The sequence below is a fragment of the Taudactylus pleione genome, unplaced genomic scaffold (assembly GCF_031769625.1).
Source record: "Taudactylus pleione unplaced genomic scaffold, aTauple2 ptg001010l, whole genome shotgun sequence".
In the NCBI taxonomy this organism is placed as follows: Eukaryota; Metazoa; Chordata; class Amphibia; order Anura; family Myobatrachidae; genus Taudactylus; species Taudactylus pleione.
This window is the reverse complement of record NW_028285411.1, coordinates 231,281-255,504: the sequence shown is the minus strand read 5'-3', so window position 1 is coordinate 255,504 and position 24,224 is coordinate 231,281. Positions and strand designations below refer to the sequence as shown.

General features: G+C 48.4%; 2 protein-coding genes across 2 annotated transcripts in view; one reads left to right on the top strand and one right to left on the bottom strand.

Annotated features, from left to right (window-relative positions):
• Positions 1–24,224, top strand: part of LOC148454306 (uncharacterized) — a 256,305-nt gene that overhangs the window by 36,264 nt on the left and 195,817 nt on the right. The gene's annotated exons all lie outside the window — the stretch shown is intronic.
• Positions 1–24,224, bottom strand: part of LOC148454308 (uncharacterized) — a 193,666-nt gene that overhangs the window by 50,049 nt on the left and 119,393 nt on the right. The window contains exons 3-5 of the mRNA XM_088461068.1: positions 808–931; positions 585–688; positions 50–158 (exon numbers count right to left, since the gene is read on the bottom strand). Of these exons, the coding sequence (XP_088317194.1) occupies positions 50–158; positions 585–688; positions 808–931 (337 nt within the window). The remainder of the gene's footprint in view (positions 1–49; positions 159–584; positions 689–807; positions 932–24,224) is intronic.

The following is a 24,224-nucleotide window of genomic DNA, read 5'->3' as shown; positions in this document are numbered from 1 at the left end:
GACAGAGGATGGTGTAGGATAAGAGATTGCTGTAGTGACTATTACTCACCTGTGCTGATATCTGTAGGGATTTCCTCCTCCTTACACAGCTGATAGTTCATCACATAAGTCTCTTCTTCTCCCTCTATATCTTCTGCCTTTATATCAGTCACATACGTCTCTTCTCTCTCTATATCTTCTGCCTTCATATCAGTCACATACGTCTCTTCTTCTTCCTCTACATCTTCTGCCTTTATATCAGTCACATACGTCTCTTCTTCTCCCGCTATATCTTCTGTCTTCATGTTAGTCACATACGTCTCTTCTTTTCCCTCTATATCTTCTGCCTTTATATTAGTCACATATGTCTCTTCTTCTTCCTCTATATCTTCTGTCTTCATATGAGTCACATATATCTCTTCTCCCTCTATATCTTCTGCCTTCATATGAGCAAGCTCATCACTCTAAAGCACCCATAAAATTATGTTGGATTTAAATGAGATTAGAAAACTAGAATATCAATATATAAGTGGTTAATAATACACACACAGCTTCTCTACAGATCATATAGTGACAGTCACTTAAATATATTGGTGAGACCCTACATCTACCTGATGCTCCTGTGGGATCCTGTGATTCTCCTCTGTACAATCCTGTGAATAAAGAGGACGGGGACATCTCTCTGGGATATTTCTGTTATTGGGTCCATCTGTAGGAGACACACAGTGACTGAGTACATTGTATATATGTGATTATCAGATGATGTGTGTATATAGGGGGCACCCATACCTGCTCGCCCCTGTACAATAAATGGCAGTCTCCACTTACCCAGTGATGTGAGGGGCCGGTGATTCTCCATCATCACGTCCTTGTACAGACTCTTGTGTTCCCTTATATACTCCCCCTCCTGCATGGAGACATAGACAGTGACATCCTGACACCTTATAGGAACCTGACACAAACAATGATACAGTCATCACCCAGACACATCCCCTGGTGTTACTGTATAATGTCCCATTCCCAGCAGTCACCTCTCCAGTCATCACCCAAACACATCCACTGGTGTTACTGTAGAATGTCCCATTCCCAGCAGTCACCTCTCCAGTCAACACCCAGACACATCCCCTGGTGTTTCTGTATAATGTCCCATTCCCAGCAGTCACCTCTCCAGTCAGCAGCTGAATGATCTTGTTGGCAAGTTCCAGGATCTTCTGGTGATGAGTCTCCAAGTCCTGCTCAGTCCTCCTGACTCACGGGGACGGGTGCTGGGTGTCTTACACTCACAGGATGTCTTCCTCACTACTGTGTAATACTATCTAATGGAGGAGACATAACTATAATATCAATTTAACTCCACCTACAAGGAGCTGTTAAATAAGTGATCACTTTGCATAATATACAAGACTATTTCACAAAAAAATATTTTTAACAATCTCCTATATACAGGAAAATGTAGAGTATACAGTATCTCCTATAGCTCCGACATCTTTGGGTTAGTGACAAAAAGCAAACAACATACTGCGAGCAATGTAATAACAACCCAACTCTTGTGAGGACTGTGGGACTGATACTATATCTGAGACCCACTCCCTGCTGCTCGGCTATTACTATAGGTATAAGTGATGTCACTGTGACATTCCCAGATCCTCTCACCTCCCCAGTCATGTTCCTGTATTATTACTATAGATATAAGTGATATCACTGTGACACTCCCAGATCCCCTCACCTCCATGGTCATGATTCTGTATTATTACTAAAGATATGTGATGTCACTATGATACTCCCAGTGCCCCCTCACCCCCCCAGTCATATCCCTGTATTACTATAGAGATAAGTGATGTTACTATGACACCACCAGACCCTCTCACCTCCCCAGCCATGTCACTCTATTATTACTATAGAATGAGAGATATGGTAAGAACTTACCTTTGTTATCTCTCTTTCTTTGAAGTCCATAGGGTCCACGGGAAACCTTGGAGTTTAGGTGATGGCAAGGACATCCGGGAACCACGCAGTTACATTTTTCTCTGAGGATGCACCGGGCCTCTCCCTATACCCCACCCCCAGGCCAGAGGCACCTTAGTTCATAGTAAACCAAAGGCCGGAGGAGGATAAAAGAGAGAATGTCTGGAACACTCAAGAATCACATTCTCTCAGATGAGGAGACGGAAAAACCGGTGGCCAGAGCGGAGCCCATCTGAAGCACATGTGACTTGTGGATCCAATGGACAGAGAGAGATAACAAAGGTAAGTTCTTACCATATCTCTCATTTTCTTCTTCAGGGTCTAAAGCGGGGGTCTTCAAACTTGGCCCTCCAGATGCTGTGGAACTACACATCCCAGCATGCACTGTACATAGTTTTAGCATGCTGTTATATCAAAAAGGTGGCAGTGCATGCTGGGATGTGTAGTTCCACAGCAGCTGGAGGGCCAAGTTTGAAGACCCCTGGTCTAAAGGCTCCACATGGAGACCTTCAGGATGTTCCAAAGCAGTCCTTTTAAGGGTGGAGACACTTCTGTGCTGAAAGGAGAATCCGTCGTCCAAAGGAAGCATCCTGAGAGGCAAAGATATCCATTGCATAAAACCTCAGAAAGGTCCGGACAGAAGACCACATGGCCATCTGACAAAGCTGAACAGCCGAAGAGCCACGGCGAGCAGCCAACGAGGGACCCACAGACTGAGTAGAATGAGCAGTCACAGAAGGTGGAACAGGAAGGCCTGCCTGAGTGTAAGCCTCAGAGGTCATCATACGAAGCCATCTAGCCAAAGTTTGCTTATTGGCTGGCTATCCCTACTTGTGAAATCCGTAGAGGACAAACAAGGAGTATGACTTCCGAAGGGAACTAGTACGGTCCACAGAAATCCTGAGGACCCATACCCCATCCAATGAGGCCACACCTGCCAAGAGGTCTGGAGACTGAAAGGCCGGCACAACAATTTCCTCATTAATGTGGAAACTGGAAACCACCTTAGGAAGAAAACCAGGGCGAGTCTGAAGTACTGCCCTGTCCTGGTGAAATATCAGAAATGGGGAGTGACAGGAGAGTGCCCCCAAGGCTGACACTCTTCTGGCGGAAGCTATAGCCAGAAGAAAAACAAACAAACACAGTCTTAGCTGTAAGCCATTTGAGATCCACTGAAGCCAGAGGTTCAAATGGAGGGCCCAAGGACCACAGCCAAATCCCAAGGAGCCACAGGAGGTGACAAAGGGAGGCTGAATCTGGAGGACGCCCTGGAGAAAGGTGCGAATATCAGAAAGAGGAGCAATCCTTCTCTGGAACCACAATGACAGAGCAGATACATGCACCTCCAGTGAGGCTAGGCGGAGACCAAGATCCAAACCAGCTTGAAGGAAAGCCAACACTTTGGAAATCCAAAACACCAGGGGATCGTAACCTCTGGGATGACACCACTGGAAGTAGGTATGCCACACTCTGTGGTAATTCCTAGCAGAGGCTGGATTATGCACTTTGGCCCTGATTCAGAGCCGGACGCTCTGACCAGAGCGCTCGCTCTGAATCAGGGCCCACCTCCATTAATATGGAGCGTCCTCCTGGACGCTCGTATAGCTGTGGGTCACCAGTGATGTCAGTGGGGCCGGCTTCAGACGGTAGGCGTTCCCTTGGGAACGCCTCCGTCTGGCAGGCACGCCCCCGGCACGCCCACCAAAGGGGGCGTGCTGTCAGTCACCATCGACAGCACGTCCAATTTGATGAGACACTCCGAGCGACGGAGCTCCCTCCGTCGTGCGCATGCGCAGTGGGGAACATCGACCCACTTGCGAGCGTACTGCTGCTCGCGAGTGGGTCTGAATGACCCCCTTTGAGCATAGTGTTAACTACAGAGCTGTAAAAACAACGGGACCTTAGAAGGGATGCCTGAAGAGCCACACTGTCAAAGACAGATGACCCAGGTCCGGGTAAAGGCAAGGACCTTGAGACAACAGGTCCAGACGTGAAGGCAACAGCAACGGAGTGTCGATGGAGAGACTCTGAAGATTTGACTACTAGTGACATCTGGGCCACGCTGGAGCCACCAGCAGGATATGCCTCCTTCACGTTTGAACCTCCAAACTACTCAAGGAAGCAGAGAGAGTGGAGGAAACAGGTACGCCAATTAGAAGTTCTGCTTGACTGACAGAGCGTCTACCAAGAGTGCCCTGGCATCTCTTGTTCTAGACCCGTACACCGGCAGCTTTTAGTAGTGTCGGGATGTTAGTAGGACTTCCTCTGGGAGATCCCACTTGTCCACTAGTTGAAACACCTCTTGGTGAAGAGACCATTCCCCTGGATGTACTTCGTGACGGCTGAGGAAGTCCGATTCCCAATTGAGAACTCCCGGAATGAACACTGCGATATGGCTGGGAAATTACCTTCTGTCCATGTCAGAATGTGTGACTCCGAATGCCTCCTTGATGGTTGATGCAAGCCACAGTGGTGGCATTGGCGGACTGCACCTGCACAGGATTCCCCTGCAGAATATGCTGGGCCAGCTTGAGGGCCCTATAGACAGCCCAAAGCCCCAATATGTTAATCAGGAGGGCTGATTTGACCGCTGTCCTACTGCCCTGAAAAGAGTGCGGATCGTTCACTGTGCTTCAACCCTGGAGACTGGAATCCGGTGTCAGGATCACCCAATCCGGGATCCAAAAGGTTGTTAGATGAACCGTCTGGAGCCACAGAGACAGACGCACCACCGGACAGAGCACCATCGTCTGAGCCTTTATCCGATGGGGTAATGCCATTCCAACTGGAGGGGATTAGCTTCCGCAGAAGCCTGGAATGTAACACGGCATATTTCACCATGTTGATGGATAAAATGGATCCCAGAACCTTCAACACGGAGTTGTCACAATTGGTGTCTGCGAGTTACCTGTCTCAGGTGGTGATCGGGTTTCAACGGAGGCCGGCAGGACTGGAATCACAGATAATGTAAATAGCTCTATTTACAAGTCTTGGGTAGCAGTGAAAACTGCCTTTGATGATAAATGACAGGAACTGGAGGGACCGGACTGGGACCGGCAGGAAGACTTGTTGAATTGAACTGATGAACTAAGAACTTGACTCTGGACTGGAACAACGTGGACTGAACTGATGAGCTTGGAACTTGACTCTGGACTGGAACAACGTGGACTGAACTGAAGAGCTTGGAACTTGACTCTGGAACAACGTGGACTGAACTGATGAGCTTGGAACTTGACTCAGGACTGGAATGTGACAATGGCTAAAGGGAAGTCAGGTAATGCTGAGATGAGGGCTAAACAGGGTAATCTGGAATACTATGACAAAGGCTAGAACTCAGGTGCAGGCTGGATTGGATAATAGGGAATAACAGGTTTCAGGAAGGAATGGGTAGGTTTGGGGATTTGCAGACTGGACAGGATAATTGGAAATAACAAGTTTCAGGAAGGAATGGGTAGGTTTGGGAATTTGCAGGCTGGACAGGATAATTGGAAATAACAGGTTTCAGGAAGGAATGGGTAGGTTTGGGAATTTGCAGGCTGGACAGGATAATTGGAAATAACAGGTTTCAGGAAGGAATGGGTAGGTAACAGGGGCAGGAGTTGATCCACAGCAGAAAGCAAGGCAGGGTAACACGATGCAGGTTTACAGAGTGCCAGGGACCAACCAGGAGTAGGACTAACAGCAGAGCACAGGCCAGGTATGCTGTAACAGGACGTCTGGATGCCAGGTATTACTGTAGCAGGTTTTCGGGATGCACCAGGGGTTGCTGTCAACAGGCTTACTGGATTGCCAGGTTTGGCTGTAACAGGTTTTCTGGAAGCACCAGGGGTTGCTGCCAGCAGATTTACTGGATTGCCAGGTACAGCTGAAACAGGTTTTCTGGATAGCGCCAGGGATTGCTGTAGCAGGTTTCAGGGACAGACTTGAATGCAGAAACAGCATGAACCATTCACCACGGGAAGACGAGATGTTCAGGCCCAGAATGCTATCAGGAGAGGATATATATATCATGGGTCTGGCAGCAATTGGTGGATACGGACAGGTGGTCTGGTAGTAGCATTCTGAGTGGTGGAAGGCACAACATGCAGAGGGAGTATTCATCTCTGCAGCTCTGAGAATCAGAACCACACCTGTGATTCCAATCAGGGCTAGCAGTGCTCACAGACAGAGGAGAGGCCAGGTGCAATAATCAGAGCAAATCCTCCAGGCAAAATTACACACACAGCTCCATGGGGAAGCTGACAGGGGTAAGTCCCAAGGCAAAAAGGTGACAACTAGACAGGGTCGTGACAGTACCCCCCTCTTTATGGGTGGACTCCGGACACCAAAACAAAAACTTTCTTCAGACATCTTCCCAATTCTCAATTTCTTGGGATACTTGGAGTGGAAAGTCTACAAAGGAGATAGTTCAAGACCTTCGACGATTCTTCTTTTTGCTGCGAGAACGTTTTGTGCCAACCAACGGACCAGGAATCTTTGGCAACTCCTGTGGAAATATGTGGCTGGGAAGGACAGGATCAGATTTTTGGGAGGAACAGTAGCAGAAAGGGGACAAGCAGGTGTGTGCACAAGTCATGTTCTGGGTTACAGATTCAAAAGTACTGCTCTCTTGGGATGCCTGGAATTCGGCACGCTGGCCCTTGAAAACTTGACCTTGTTCAGATTTCAGAGGAGTGGAGGACAAATTCTTGGTAGCACAAACAGAGTGCTTGGACAATATTTTGGAACTGAGAACTTCGCTAGAATTTTGGTTTACAGGGTAAGGACCAAATTCTTTGACAACAGCTTCACTGAAAGTCTTTATATTTTGAAGCATTGGATCTTTGGAGTTGTAAATAGGAGCAACCCAGTCCCAAGCTTTACCTTGAAAAGATGAGATAACAAACTCTACAATATTAGTAGACTTGACTCCACATGGCAGGGAAGAATTCATCATACCGAAGAATTGTTTCAATAAGGCATTGTATTGAGTTAAGTCCCCATCAAAATAAATGCATGGTGAAGTATCTGACGAATCCTGTGTGTTCAAGGATTGTGGAGCACTTTCAAGTGCCTGGCAGGAGGAAATTTGAGGATGCTCCGATTGATGAGGAGTCGAAATAACTGAAGCTGACCGATGTTCGGAATTTGGACCAATTGATGGAACTGGAAGGAGTCCTGGGGAGCTAGAGACAGTAGCATCAACAATCAAAGCTGAGAACAGACTACAGAGATTGTCATCTTCTGGAACAATATATGCAGGAGACGGTGAACAGGAACCATAATCAGATTTTGTAGCACAAGACACTTCTCCCTGATAACAGGAACTTGAGACCCCCTCCTGGGGCATGAGACTTGAGACCCCCTCCTGGGGCACGAGACTTGAGACCCCCTCCTGGGGCGCGAGACTTGAGACCCCCTCCTGGGGCACGAGACTTGAGACCCCCTCCTGGGGCGCGAGACTTGAGACCCCCTCCTGGGGCGCGAGACTTGAGACCCCCTCCTGGGGCGCGAGACTTGAGACCCCCTCCTGGGGCGCGAGACTTGAAACCCCCTCCTGGGGCGCGAGACTTGAAACCCCTTCCTGGGGTATGAGACTAGAAACCCCCTCCTGGGGTACGAGACTAGAAACCCCCTCCTGGGGTACGAGACTAGAAACCCCTTGCTGGGGTGCCAGACTTGAGATCCCCTTCTGGGGAATGGGACTTGAGACCCCTTGCTGGGGTACGAGACTTGAGACCCCCTCCTGGGGAGCGAGACTTGAGACCCCCTCCTGGGGTACGAGACTTGAAACCCCTCCTGGGGCTGCTGACTGGAGTCCCCTGCTGGGACCGGCAGAATCCGGGCAGGGACCGGAACGGGCAGAATCCGGGCAGGGACCGGAACGGGCAGAATCCGGGCAGGGACCGGAACGGGCAGAATCCGGGCTGGAACCGGAATGGGCAGAATCCGGACTGGAACCGGAACGGGCAGAATCCGGACTGGAACCGGAACGGGCAGAATCCGGGCTGGGACCGGAACGGGCAGAATCCGGGCTGGAACCAGAAAGGGCAGAATCCGGGCTGGAACCGGAACGGGCAGAATCTGGGCTGGAACCGGAACGGGCAGAATCCGGGATGGAACCGGAACGGGCACTGAGACGTTGACACTTAGAACCACTGCTGGAGTTGCAAAGGAAACAGTCTTTAATGAAGTGGACAGAACTCCCACAATAGAGACAGAGCTGTAAATCTTTGCGCCGCTGGCGTTCGACCACAGAGAGCTTGGGGCGTGGGTAACTACGATGTCTGACAGTACTTGGTTCAGAAGAATCCTTGTTTCTTAGGGATTCCAAGGCAGAGGTTTTAGTCGAGACAGAGGCAGCTCTAAGAAATTCAGGAATGATCTGAAAAATTTTGGTGAGTAGAGCCTGAAGCTGTTCCAGCAGTCGATGGAAGGTGGTTAGGGGTTCAGGTAAGGTTTGGGTAACATCTAGCCGGTTATTCAGGATTTTCAAAAGCTGTAGCACTTGATGCTGTACGGCCTCCTGTGAATCCAAGCGGGTGACCAGGTTACGGAAAGCATCTAGTCCCTTAATAGGTGCTTGATCCGCCACCATCGTTGGGCCTGAACATTCTGTCACAATTGGTGTCTGCGAGTTACCTGTCTCAGGTGGTGATCGGGTTTCAACGGAGGCCGGCATGACTGGAATCACAGATAATGTAAATAGCTCTATTTACAAGACTTGGGTAGCAGTGAAAACTGCCTTTGATGATAAATGACAGGAACTGGAGGGACCGGACTGGGACCGGCAGGAAGACTTGTTGAATTGAACTGATGAACTAAGAACTTGACTCTGGACTGGAACAACGTGGACTGAACTGATGAGCTTGGAACTTGACTCTGGACTGGAACAACGTGGACTGAACTGATGAGCTTGGAACTTGACTCTGGACTGGAACAACGTGGACTGAACTGATGAGCTTGGAACTTGACTCTGGACTGGAACAACGTGGACTGAACTGAAGAGCTTGGAACTTGACTCTGGAACAACGTGGACTGAACTGATGAGCTTGGAACTTGACTCAGGACTGGAATGTGACAATGGCTAAAGGGAAGTCAGGTAATGCTGAGACGAGGGCTAAACAGGGTAATCTGGAATACTATGACAAAGGCTAGAACTCAGGTGCAGGCTGGATTGGATAATAGGGAATAACAAGTTTCAGGAAGGAATGGGTAGGTTTGGGGATTTGCAGGCTGGACAGGATAATTGGAAATAACAAGTTTCAGGAAGGAATAGGTTTGGGAATTTGCAGGCTGGACAGGATAATTGGAAATAACAGGTTTCAGGAAGGAATGGGTAGGTTTGGGAATTTGCAGGCTGGACAGGATAATTGGAAATAACAGGTTTCAGGAAGGAATGGGTAGGTAACAGGGGCAGGAGTTGATCCACAGCAGAAAGCAAGGCAGGGTAACACGATGCAGGTTTACAGAGTGCCAGGGACCAACCAGGAGTAGGACTAACAGCAGAGCACAGGCCAGGTATGCTGTAACAGGACGTCTGGATGCCAGGTATTACTGTAGCAGGTTTTCGGGATGCACCAGGGGTTGCTGTCAACAGGCTTACTGGATTGCCAGGTTTGGCTGTAACAGGTTTTCTGGAAGCACCAGGGGTTGCTGCCAGCAGATTTACTGGATTGCCAGGTACAGCTGAAACAGGTTTTCTGGATAGCGCCAGGGATTGCTGTAGCAGGTTTCAGGGACAGACTTGAATGCAGAAACAGCATGAACCATTCACCACGGGAAGACGAGATGTTCAGGCCCAGAATGCTATCAGGAGAGGATATATATATCATGGGTCTGGCAGCAATTGGTGGATACGGACAGGTGGTCTGGTAGTAGCATTCTGAGTGGTGGAAGGCACAACATGCAGAGGGAGTATTCATCTCTGCAGCTCTGAGAATCAGAACCACACCTGTGATTCCAATCAGGGCTAGCAGTGCTCACAGACAGAGGAGAGGCCAGGTGCAATAATCAGAGCAAATCCTCCAGGCAAAATTACACACACAGCTCCATGGGGAAGCTGACAGGGGTAAGTCCCAAGGCAAAAAGGTGACAACTAGACAGGGTCGTGACAGGAGTGAAGGGACACTTGGTGACTATGACGGCCTCTGCATACCCGCATCTGCAGTGCGGACATCTTTTCCACAGTTAGGAAAGGCCTCTGTTGTCCAATAGGGCTCCCAGAAGAAACATTTTCTGAGAGGGAGACAGGGAGTGATTTCCAATTAATTAACCACCCGTGTCTGAAGAACAGTAATAGTAAGTTGCAGACGGTGGTGGAAAGATTCTGGAGAACCCGCAGGAGGTCATCCAGGTATGATAGCAGACGGACACCCTGTCCCCGCAGATGGGCCCAAAACTGGAAGTGTTGCTGTTGTATAGCAAACCTGGAGATAACGCTGGTGAGAAGACGCTATAGACACATATATGTATGCTTCCTGTCACGCTTGCCACTGAGGTGTTGAAAGCAGAGGTCCGAGGTTGGGGAAGGAATCGGAGACGAGGGGCCTGAATGTATAATCTCCTCATCCACAGGGTTTGGACGTTAACGAGACCTTATCAATGGTGCGGAGTCTAACCTGCTCGGAGGTATTCACCAGTGACCCCTACCAATCGAGATATGGGTTTTAGCTGCACCCAGCAGGCAGGTCGCTGTCCTTTGATCTGGTATCCAAACCCCGTGGGAACAGAGATACGCACAGACTGTGGCCCAAGGAATATGCCTCCCTAGGAGGCACAGTTGCACTAGAAATTGGTACTTGAGGTACCCACCGGTAGAGATGTGTAAATGCACTATTGCGCTGAAGAACGACTCCTTGATATAGAACACAGGCAGAGGTGATATGACGCACTGTAGCTCCGGAAGGAGATGCTAAGTTATACACAGGCTGTGGTGCTAAGACGCACTGTTGCTCCGGAAGGAGACGCTAATTTATACACAGACTGAGGTGTTATGACACACTGTTGCGCTAAAAGTAGCACAGAGTTTGCACACAGGCCTGAGATGTTGAAACGCACTGCTGCCCTGAAGGTAGCACGGAGTTTAGCTCACTAGAAGAAATGGTAACACTGAGTTGCACATAGGCTGAGATGGAATGATGCACTGTTGCACGGAGGACACCACAGGGCAGCACTCCAGCAGAGATGGCCAAACGCACTAGAGAAGACACGAAGGTAATCTCGGAGGAATCTGGAACGAGGACCCAACTAGGAAGGACAAACGTTGTTCAGGCAACTTCCTGGAGTTCTGGAGCCAGATTTATACCCATGGGTAGCAGCTAATAGGAGGACAGCGTCAGCTGACCATGACCTTGCTACCATTGGTAGATACTGTCACATGAGAAAGGACTGTCATGGTGGCGCCCATGACAGAAACTCCAATCTCCGAACCACAGGGCCTTGCATGGAATCCTATAGCACCTAAGGCAGAATTCTCATCGCATCCCCCGCCGCCGCACCAGAGGTCTGACCGCACGAGAAGTCAGGGGAAGCCAGGGCGGAGGTAAGAGACGGACGATCCTAGGCTGAACACTGACACATCCTAAATATCCAGTGATACCATAAAATCCCCAGGTTCCATAGCCAGTAAAATGTAGCGTAGGATTTCCATCCTGAACTATGGCACCCCGAGGAATGTGTTCAGGCATCTGAGGTTAAGGATAGGCCAATGAGATCCAGTCAGATTTCTAACCAGAAAGAGAGCAGAATAATAACCAGTCCCTAGCTAAGATAGCGGGATAGGCACATTAACCCCTGATTGCAGCAGGGATGGTATGGCTTTCTGGATCTGCAAGGCCCTGGTCGTTTTCAAAAGAGGGTCTGAGCAGAAAAACTGGTGAGGAGATCTTCAACGGAATGAGAGGACATACCCGTGAGAGAACCTTACTCTTATCCAAGCACCTGTGGAGTTTTGCACCAGCACTGGGTGAACTGAAGCAGTCGGCCTCCCACCTTGGGATCCCCCAGAGGGAAGCCCGTCCCAACGGGCTGAGGGAATATCCTCGGACTTGGAAGCAGTATGTCTTGTACTCCAGGCCTGTGTCTTGGGTGTGACAGCCTTCTGGAAGCTGATGGCCTTGGGAAGGCCTGATCTTTGGAGGTTACCCTGAGGACGAAAGGACCAAAAGGAAGGGGTGCGATGCTTCAGTGAAGCCGCAGCAGAAGGCAGAATTTGTGCTGCCAACATATCCACCATCCTGTCCAGGTCAGGTCCGAACAATATTTCTCCAGTGAAGGGAAAGTATTCTAGGCCTTTCTTGGAACCAGCAGCTTCCAAGAACGCAACCACCGGGAACGGCGAGCAGACACAGCTTCAGCCGAGACACTGGAAGTCAGGAAACTGATATACAGAGCAGTCATCCCCATATCAGTGGCTACAGCACCGATGTTACCAACCAAAGTCATCTGAGCCCCATTAGCATCTGAGGGAAGGGTATATAGACTTCAGGTAAACCTCCACCTTCCTACCTTCAGGGAAGAAATGGAAGACACAGGTAACGTAGCACTTTTAAGTAAGCGTATTACATGTGAATCCACCGCAAGGGATGCTTTCCATTTCTTGCATAAATTTCAGGAAATGGATAACACGCAGCTTCTCTGAGGTTGCTTACCGGGCAATTGCCAGGCTGCAGCCAAGTGATCCACTAATTTACCCGATAAAGGGAAATCCGCAGAAGTTACCTTTATCTGTATAAACAGAGCACGCTTGGACAGAGGAGCTGATTAGTCATCCTCTATGACTAAGACGGCTCTGACAGTCCGCACCAAAGCAGGAATATTAAACCCAACCCCAGTCTCCACTTCCTGTGGAGGGGACTCAGGGTAAGAGACATCTCAGTGAGGGCCGCGTAGACTGTGATGATACCATAGGACGCTTAAATGGCTGTACGGCTTTCTCCCCTGCAACATGTCTGTAGAGCAGTAGAAGTAGCCGCCAGGCTTTGACATCTACCCATGGCGGGGGCACAGGAGGAATCTGCATAGCAGTAATCTGTTGTGGCAATTGCTGAAGGAAAAAGGGATCGCTGTGGTAAACCCCATAGTGGTGAACACAGCTGGCACCGCTAAGCGGCCCGCAATAGTAGCCAGGACTTGAGAAAAAGGAAGCCCATAGGGGGTTCCTGCACAGGTACCGGGACATTAGAAGGGCCTAGTGGATTATAACACCTTGCACATAATCCATCCTGTACCGTCTCCTCCTCACTTAGAACGTGCCACACTTAACCTGCAAGGTAGCAGAGTGGGTGCAGCAGAGCGTACTTTATTGTCTCTCTCAGACGTAGCTGTAGGGTAATATCACACAATATGGCACTGGGTATAATGCAACCACTGAGTATGTATGATACTAGTAGGAAGGGAAAATACTGATCCTTGTCTGATGCTTGGGCAAGCTGCAGGAGCACACTGCTCAGATATGGCACAGTGCAGCACACAACAGTATGTGACCATTCTCACAAATACTTAGCTTTATATATGTGAGATATCAGAAACAGAGAAAGGTATAGACATATACTGACACTGACTGTGGAAAAAATAGACACAGACAGTCAGCACTAGCATAAGTCACATACAATGTAGAAATGACCCTGCACAATGACACTATAACTGACTACACAGACTCAGTGTCTGGTAGGCAGTAGTGCTACATACACTGACCTCAAACAGGGAGAGGTAAGCAGGAGGACTGGGCACAAACTGGCCAGAGAGAGCTGCGACACCTTAGAAAATGGCTGCTGGAGAACTCAGAGGAGACGTGCCCGTGGGAGGAGAGCAGCTCAGCAAAGCAGACCGCAGTGGAAAGGCGCGCTGAGCTGAGGGAAAGAGCCGCTAAACAGGGAAGGTTGCCTTCCCTGGTTGGCTATTAACCCCTGGAATGCTGGTTCCCGCGCCAGCTTCAAGCCCCTGGTGGTCTAGTGGAAGCGCAGGGTATGTAGTGCCTGGCTCTACCGCTGTCATCTCCGGTATGTTCCCGGAGACCGGAGGAAAAGGATCCGCCTTACCTGTCCCCGCAGTCCTGGGAGTCCTGCGAGGTCCAGCTAGCAGAGACCCTGGTATCTCTGCGCCGGCGGGATGACAGAGCGGCAGCGCGGACGTCCAATGAACAGTCCAAAGCTGTGCGCTTCAAACAGGAAAGCTAACAAAACTAAAAATAGCGTTGGGGCTGCTAATCAGCCCCCAGCATTTACAGTGACCCGACTCTGGCCGGGTTCCAAACAAAACGAAGGTGCCTTTGGGGGAGGCCCGATGCATCCTGGGAGAAAAATGTAACTATGTGGTGCCCGGATATCCTTGCCATCACCTAAACCCCAAGGTCTCCCTGTGGAGCCTGAAGAAGAAATAAGTGATGTCACTGTGACACTCCCAGATCCCCTCACCTCCCCAGTCATGTCCCTGTATTATTACTATAGATATAAGTGATGTCACTGTGACACCCCCAGATCCCCTCACCTCCCCAGTCATGTCCCTGTAATATTACTATAGATATAAGTGATGTCACTGTATCACTCCCAGATCCCCTCACCTCCCCAGTCATGTCCCTGTATTATTACTATAGATATAAGTGATGTCACTGTGACACCCCCAGATCCCCTCACCTCCCCAGTCATGTCCCTGTATTATTACTATAGATATAAGTGATGTCACTGTGACACTCCCAGATCCCCTCATCTCCCGTCATGTCCCTGTATTATTACTATAGATATAAGTGATGTCACTGTGACACTCCCAGATCCCCTCACCTCCCCAGTCATGTCTCTGTATTATTACTATAGATATAAGTGATGTCACTGTGACACTCCCAGATCCCCTCATCTCCCGTCATGTCCCTGTATTATTACTATAGATATAAGTGATGTCACTGTGACACTCCCAGATCCCCTCATCTCCCGTCATGTCCCTGTATTATTACTATAGATATAAGTGATGTCACTGTGACACTCCCAGATCCCCTCACCTCCCCAGTCATGTCTCTGTATTATTACTATAGATATAAGTGATGTCACTGTGACACTCCCAGATCCCCTCACCTCCCCAGTCATGTCCCTGTATTATTACTATAGATATAAGTGATGTTACTGTGACACTCCCAGATCCCCTCACCTCCCCAGTCATGTCCCTGTATTATTACTATAGATATAAGTGATGTCACTGTGACACTCCCAGATCCCCTCACCTCCCCAGTCATGTCCCTGTATTATTACTATAGATATAAGTAATATCACTGTGACACTCCCAGATCCCCTCACCTCCCCAGTCATGTCCATGTATTATTACTATAGATATAAGTGATGTCACTGTGACACTCCCAGATCCCCTCACCTCCCCAGTCATGTCCCTGTATTATTACTATAGATATAAGTGATGTCACTGTGACACCCCCAGATCCCCTCACCTCCCCAGTCATGTCCCTGTATTATTACTATAGATAGAAGTGATGTCACTGTGACACTCAGAGACCCCCTCACCTCCCCAGTCATGTCCCTGTATTATTACTATAGATATAAGTGATGTCACTGTGATACTACCAGATCTCCTCACCTCCCCAGTCATGTCCCTGTATTATTAATATAGATATAAGTGATGTCACTGTGACACTCCCAGATCCCCTCACCTCCCCAGTCATGTCCCTGTATTATTACTATAGATATAAGTGATGTCCCTGTATTATTACTATATATATGTGATGTCACTGTGACACTCCCAGATCCCCTCATCTCCCCAGTCATGTCCCTGTATTATTACTATAGATATAAGTGATGTCACTGTGACACTCCCAGATCCTCTCACCTCCTCAGTCATGTCCCTGTATTATTACTATAGATATAAGTGATGTCACTGTGACACTCCCAGATCCCCTCACCTCCCCCAGTCATGTCCCTGTATTATTACTATAGATGTAAGTGATGTCACTGTGACACTCCCAGATCCCCTCACCTCCCCAGTCATGTCCCTGTATTATTACTATAGATATAAGTGATGTCACTGTGACACTCCCAGATCCCCTCACCTCCCCAGTCATGTCCCTGTATTATTACTATAGATATAAGTGATGTCACTGTGACACTCCCAGATCCCCTCACCTCCCCAGTCATGTCCCTGTATTATTACTATAGATATAAGTGATGTCACTGTGACACCCCCAGATCCCCTCACCTCCCCAGTCATGTCCCTGTATTATTAATATAGATATAAGTGATGTCACTGTGACACTCAGAGACCCCCTCACCTCCCCAGTCATGTCCCTGTATTATTACTATAGATATAAGTGATGTCACTGTGATACTACCAGATCTCCTCACCTCCCCAGTCATGTCCCTGTATTATTAATATAGATATAAGTGATGTCACTGTGACACTCCCAGATCCCCTCACCTCCCCAGTCATGTCCCTGTATTATTACTATAGATATAAGTGATGTCCCTGTATTATTACTATATATATGTGATGTCACTGTGACACTCCCAGATCCCCTCATCTCCCCAGTCATGTCCCTGTATTATTACTATAGATATAAGTGATGTCACTGTGACACTCCCAGATCCTCTCACCTCCTCAGTCATGTCCCTGTATTATTACTATAGATATAAGTGATGTCACTGTGACACTCCCAGATCCCCTCACCTCCCCCAGTCATGTCCCTGTATTATTACTATAGATGTAAGTGATGTCACTGTGACACTCCCAGATCCCCTCACCTCCCCAGTCATGTCCCTGTATTATTACTATAGATATAAGTGATGTCACTGTGACACTCCCAGATCCCCTCACCTCCCCAGTCATGTCCCTGTATTATTACTATAGATATAAGTGATGTCACTGTGACACTCCCAGATCCTCTCACCTCCCCAGTCATGTCCCTGTATTATTACTATAGATATAAGTGATGTCACTGTGACACTCCCAGATCCCCTCACCTCCCCAGTCATGTCCCTGTATTATTACTATAGATATAAGTGATGTCACTGTGACACTCCCAGATCCCCTCACCTCCCCAGTCATGTCCCTGTATTATTAATATAGATATAAGTGATGTCACTGTGACACTCCCAGATCCCCTCACCTCCCCAGTCATGTCCCTGTATTATTACTAGAGATATAAGTGATGTCACTGTGACACTCTCAGATCCCCTCACCTCCCCAGCCATGTCCCTGTATTATTACTATAGATATAAGTGATGTCACTGTGACACTCTCAGATCCCCTCACCTCCCCAGCCATGTCCCTGTATTATTACTATAGATATAAGTGATGTCACTGTGACACTCCCAGATCCCCTCACCTCCCCAGTCATGTCCCTGTATTATTACTATAGATATAAGTGATGTCACTGTGACACTCCCAGATCCCCTCACCTCCCCAGTCATGTCCCTGTATTATTACTATAGATATAAGTGATGTCACTGTGACACTCCCAGATCCCCTCACCTCCCCAGTCATGTCCCTGTATTATTACTATAGATATAAGTGATGTCACTGTGACACTCCCAGATCCTCTCACCTCCCCAGTCATGTCCCTGTATTATTACTATAGATATAAGTGATGTCACTGTGACACTCCCAGACCCTCTCACCTCCCCAGTCATGTCCCTGTATTATTACTATAGATATAAGTGATGTCACTGTGACACTCCCAGATCCCCTCACCTCCCCAGTCATGTCCCTGTATTATTACTATAGATATAAGTGATGTCACTGTGACACTCCCAGATCCCCTCACCTCCCCAGTCATGTCCCTGTATTATTACTATAGATATAAGTGATGTCACTGTGACACTCCCAGATCCCCTCACCTCCCCAGTCATGTCCCTGTATTATTACTAGATATAAGTGATGTCACTGTGACACTCCCAGATCCTCTCACCTCCCCAGTCATGTCCCTGTATTATTACTATAGATATAAGCGATGTCACTGTGACACTCCCAGATCCCCTCACCTCCCCAGTCATGTCCCTGTATTATTACTATAGATATAAGTGATGTCACTGTGACACTCCCAGATCCCCTCACCTCCCCAGTCATGTCCCTGTATTATTACTATAGATATAAGTGATGTCACTGTGACACTCCCAGATCCCCTCACCTCCCCAGTCATGTCCCTGTATTATTACTTTAGATATAAGTGATGTCAATGTGACACTCCCAGATCCCCTCACCTCCCCAGTCATGTCCCTGTATTATTACTATAGATATAAGTGATGTCACTGTGACACTCCCAGATCCCCTCACCTCCCCAGTCATGTCCCTGTATTATTACTATAGATATAAGTGATGTCAGTGTGACACCCCCAGATCCTCTCACCTCCCCAGTCATGTCCCTGTATTATTACTATAGATATAAGTGATGTCACTGTGACACTCCCAGATCCCCTCACCTCCCCAGTCATGTCCCTGTATTATTACTATAGATATAAGTGATGTCACTGTGACACTCCCAGATCCCCTCACCTCCCCAGTCATGTCCCTGTATTATTACTTTAGATATAAGTGATGTCACTGTGACACTCCCAGATCCCCTCACCTCCCCAGTCATGTCCCTGTATTATTACTATAGATATAAGTGATGTCACTGTGACACTCCCAGACCCTCTCACCTCCCCAGTCAGCAGGTAGATGATCTCCATGGTGAGATGTAAGATCCTCTTGGTCCTGTGACTCCCGTCCTTGTCCATCCTCAGTGAAAATAGAGAACATGTGATGTGTAATAAAGACTCTGCTTCCTCACAGCAGGACCGTCTAGGAATAAATATAACAGACATCACAGAGATATAGGCCCTGATTCAGAGCCGGACGCTCTGACCAGAGCGCTCGCTCTGAATCAGGGCCCACCTCCATTAAAATGGAGCGTCCTCCTGGACGCTCGTATAGCTGTGGGTCACCACCCACAGCATATACGAGCGTCCAACAAGATGGTCGCGATGGTATTGACCATCGCGACCATCGGACTTGCGAGTGAAACCCTGTGGTCGGGTTTCTCAACCGCAAGGCCAGGAGTGATTTTGGCTCTATCAGAGCCAAAATCACTCCCACTGACATCACTAGTGATGTCAGTGGGGCCGGCTTCAGACGGTCAGTGTCTGTCAGAGGTTCCTGTGACCCAGCCCCATAAGGCTCCTCAGAGGCCGTCACACAACGCTGTACTGTATAAGGTTACACCAATGCTCCTCTCCTGGCCGGGGGTCTTATTCCTCCCAGACACAGATTTGGTGCAATTTGCTCCACGTGAATCTTTTACAAACACATGAATTAGGGATGTTGGGATTTTTTTTTGTTTTACATTTATTCCAGAAACTGAGAGAGTCTGTGACTATACTGAGGTCATACAGATAACAGGGGTGTGAGGGGAGAGTACACAGGAGAGCAGAAGGGGTGCAGATATGGGGAGAGGGGAAGTAACGTAGGAATACAGAGCACACAACAGGGGGTGTAACAGCTGTACAGAGGTGTCAGTAACACAGGGGAGGGGAAGGGAACAGAAGAGGTTAATAACACAGGGATAGGACAGCAGGCAGCCCAGGGGACACACAAAGGGTTACACAATACAGAATCCCATCAGTCACTCTGCACAAATGATGAAATGACAAATGACCGCACCTCAGATGTATGTTACATGTGTGACCAGCCTGCCGGCCGTGTGTGTGCAGCGTAGGGTGGGGTGAGACATGTCCTGGGGGATAATCAGTGACACTCTGAGGATCTGGGGACTGTCACAGCCACTGGCTGTCTCTGAGAGAGTCTCTATTGCTCAGGATATCAAGACGCCCTGACAGACAGTCTCAGCTCAGGGAGTGCAGCCCTTTATTACATGGCCTGTCTGTGTCCTTCTCACACATCCTTCCCCAGCTCCTGTTATGTATCATATGGTATATACAGTACATACATGTTATATACATACGTGTTATACCTATTATGTGTTATTCCCTGACCACTCATTACTGTTATTATTACTCTGCAGCTGCTGCTATAACAGGACACCACAGGCTGCTCCCCTTGTATAATAATAACAGGACACCACAGGCTGCTCTCTCTGTATAATAGTAACAGGACACCATAGGCTGCTCCCCCGGTATAAAATAATAATAATATTAACAGGATACCACAAGCTGCTCCCCCTGTATAATAATAACAGGACACCGTAGGCTGCTCCCCCTGTATAATAGTAACAGAACACCACAGGCTGCTCCCACTGTATATTAATAGTAACAGGACACCACAGGTTGTTCCCCCTGTATAATAATAGTAACAGGACACCAAAGGCTGCTCCGACTGTACGGCATTGCACCACAGGCCGCTCCCCCTGTAAAGTAGGACATTACAGACTGCTCAACCTATTTAGTAAGACACCACAGGCTGCTCATCCTGTATAGGAGTAAACCACAGGTCACTCCCCCTGTATAGCAGGACACCGCAGAACACTCCCCTGTATAGTAGGTCCTGGATAGGACACCGCAGGCCGCTCCCCCTGTATAGCAGGACACCGCAGGCCGCTTCCCCTGTATAGTAGAACCCTGCAGGCTGCTCCCCCTGTATAGTAGGGCACCGCAGGCCGCTCCCCCTGTATAGTAGGGCACCGCAGGCTGCTCCCCCTATATAGTAGGCAGCACAGGCCGCTACCCCTGTATAGTAGACACCACAGGCCGCTACCCCTGTATAACAGGACTCCGCAAGCTGCACCTCCTGTATAGTAAGACACCGCAGGCCGCTTCCTCTGTATAGGACACCACAGGTCCCTCCGCCTGTACAGTAGGGCACCACAGGTCGCTCCGCCTGTACAGTAGGGCACCACAGGTCACTCCACCTGTACAGCAGGACACCACAGGTTGCTCCGCCTGTACAGTAGGACACTACAGGTTGCTCCGCCTGTACAGTAGGACACCACAGGTCGCTCCGCCTGTACAGTAGGACACCACAGGTCGCTCTGCCTGTACAGTAGGACACCGCAGGCTGCTCCCCCTGTATAGTAGGCACCACAGGCCGCTTCTACTGTATAGTAGGCACCACAGGCCACTCTCTCTGTATATTAGGACGTTGCAAGCCGCTCCCCCTGTATAGTAGGCACCATAGGCTTTATACAGCTTCCAGATACTGTCCCTACTTGCAGGCTCCCAAAGTGCTGGGTGGTAGGCTGTTTCATGCCGGGTGGTGCACCCGCAAAAAACACCCTGGAGAGAACACTGCCCTGTAGAGTAGGACATCACAGGCTGCTTCACCTGTAGAGTAGGACATCACATGCTGCTCCCCCTGCACAGTAGGACACCACAGGCTTTTCCACCTGTATAGTTACAGCTAGATCCCCTTCTGTAGGACACCATTACCTGCTTAGCGTTCCCGCTAGGCTGTTTTAGCGGGGCGCGGCGCCCTGCCCTCTTTCTGGAATGTAAAAAGCGCCCTGCCCTCCAGAAGGAGGGCAAAAAGCGCCCTGCCCTAACAGCCTGCGGGAACCGTCTTCACCCGCGGGTCGCAGTGTCCCGCGGGTGAAGAAATGTGCGGTGACCCGGTCACCGCCGGAGAATAGACGCCGGGCGCATGCGCCCGGCATCTATTCTCCCTGTCTGCAGGGCTTGGGGGCTGCCCGGCATGTCCGTAAGTGCCGGGCACGCCCCCAAGAGAGACGAAAAGGAGATGCGTCTTATAGACACGCCCCCTTTTCGATGACCACGCCCCCTTCTCAGTCGCGTGCGCGCCGTAGGCCCTCTCTAGCTCCGGCGCCCTGCTTCCCGCCGGAGCTAGAGGGAACACTACCTGCTGATTCAGGATACTGAGACGATACATTCTTCGAGCTGTATGTAACCCCGCCCACTCCCCACTGTTATGTGTTAAGCTTTAAGAGGCTCTCTGTCTGCTTTTTATTTTCAACAATCTGATTGACGTTTCGAGGAGCCAATCAACTCATTATCAGGGAGGAGGCGAAGGCTGCAGCCATAGAGAAGGCGGGTGGGTGGAGCTTTTTTTATTCAGCCCGGGCTTCTGGTAATCCCCTCTGTAATAATGACAGGGACCATACATGTCCTCAGTGCAGGAGGGTGGCGGCCATTTTCTTGTATACCATTCCGGCAGCAATATGTGTTCTGCCTAATATGATCTATCATTCCCACAGGAAGCAGCAGGGACAGCGAGCAGCCATTGTAATGTTGTGTCTGGCAGCAGATAATTATATTATTATTCTATAGCCTGAGCAGACTCTGGTGTCACTTAGCTGTACTACAGGAGGAGCAAGGCAGGGCCGGCTCCTGACACGTTCTGTCAGTGCCGCCGCACAGGAGCCATCCATCAGCCGCTGCAGAGTTTCCAGTTCTTGCGCTGCCTAGCGACAGGATCTGAGACTCATACTAACGCTGGCAGCAGAAACAGCCTGATAGTGGGCCAGATGTACTAAGCTCTGCAAAGTGATAAACTGGAGAGTGATAAACCACCAGCCAATCAGCTCCCAACTGTCATTTTTCAAACACAGCCTGTAACATGACAGTTGGGAGCTGAGTGGTTGTTGGTTTATCACTGTTCAGAGCTTAGTACATCTCCCCCCAGTATCTGTCACTGTGCCGTTGCTCGGGACTCTCATCACCAGTCTGATGTCTTACATGACTGGTGAAAGCAGATCCCAGTGTATGTAAACGCAGGGATACTAAATTTCCTCTCTAGAGACACAGATCCTGAGATAAGACCATTTATATACCTTTGGAATTTTGCCCTTTTTCCCAATTTATAGAGGAACGCCTCATACATCATTGATTGTTCATATATACAGTATGACAAAGAGGTTTATGGTCTGTCTTCATGGTGCATTATTATTCTGCATGAATATCACTTTATGGATGGTCTTGTATCTTCTTTCTTCTCATATTGTCACCGATATTCACCTTTGAGTGAATATTTTCACTGTCATACAAGTATATGCACTTTGCTCACCTTTCTGATATATGTCATTTACACACTTGTATTGTATATCTATGATTTTTTGGACATTAAAGGTTATGTTTTAGTATTATTTAAGGTGTGCCCCACCAATTAGGAGTACTGTCTTTTTCTTTTTGTTGAATACCGGTTACCTGCTCCTCGGGTGCACCCTTATATTGTCATCATGTCACAATGATACGTATATTTACCTTATGAAATGTTTTTTTTTTACCCTAACAATATTGTTTCTGGCCTTTTTTTAACCTAATTTTGGATACTACTGTAATAATAATATTATGTATGTAATGTTACCTATTTGTTACCCTGGTGCGGTACCATTTCATCTCTTTTCCCATCCCTTCTATCTTTTTCTGTTTCCTTTCTTAACACAATTTATTTTTTGGGGGGTGATCCCCATTTCCAAAGTACACCTTGCACAGGGTATAGGATACATTGTATCTCCTTTAAGGTTCATATTATCTGCATTCATCGCTGGTTTTTGTTTAAAAAATGAATGAATAAACGACACCATTGAGGAGCTGGATAATATCTTCTCACACAAAACACAGGAAGGGATTCCTAACATTAGTTGGGAACAAGACTTTAAGACATTAAAACAAACATTACAGAAGAGGACTAGGGTACACTGGGACTTAACCACTATTGAGAGTTATATTAAACATAAATCTCTCCCAGAGGTCTAAAGCTGGCCACACATCTAAAGATTATCTGTCCAACCGGCCAACTAATTGATTGGTTGGAATGAGAATCTGGTAACGTATGATAGCAAATGACAATCAGCAATTTGCTCCCAAACGCTGGAAAATGGACAAAAACTGATGTTTGAACAAATTGTTTAGATCAAACATTTAACAAACTTGTCTGACGCCATTTTCATCTGTTTTCTGGCATTTAGGAGCAAATTGCTGATCATCAGTTACTCCCATACGTTACCAGATTTTCATTCTGTGAAAATCACTGGTGATTCTGTGAGGAGACCTGGAAAACATGAACTGTTCCCTAAGGACTGGTACTGGGAAACGTTGGTCCCCTACACACAAGGTACTAAGCACCCTTTACACCAATACAAAGCCTCAGACAGGTGAGGAGTCAGCAGGGCCTATTACAGAGGACGTCGGTGCATCTTATACATCACCCGGTGTACACTATGGTGTCTCTCTGTGTATTCTGTCACTTCCACACTAATAACCACCTACTGAGGGTACTGACCGCCAGCTACAGCTGATACGTTCTGTATGGGGGGTCTGAGTGCACCGGACACCTCCCTATCTCTATAGTCTGTTACCCACCGAGCAGTGACTGCTCCACCTGTATTATATGTAACACCAGGGTCTGCTCCACCTGTATTA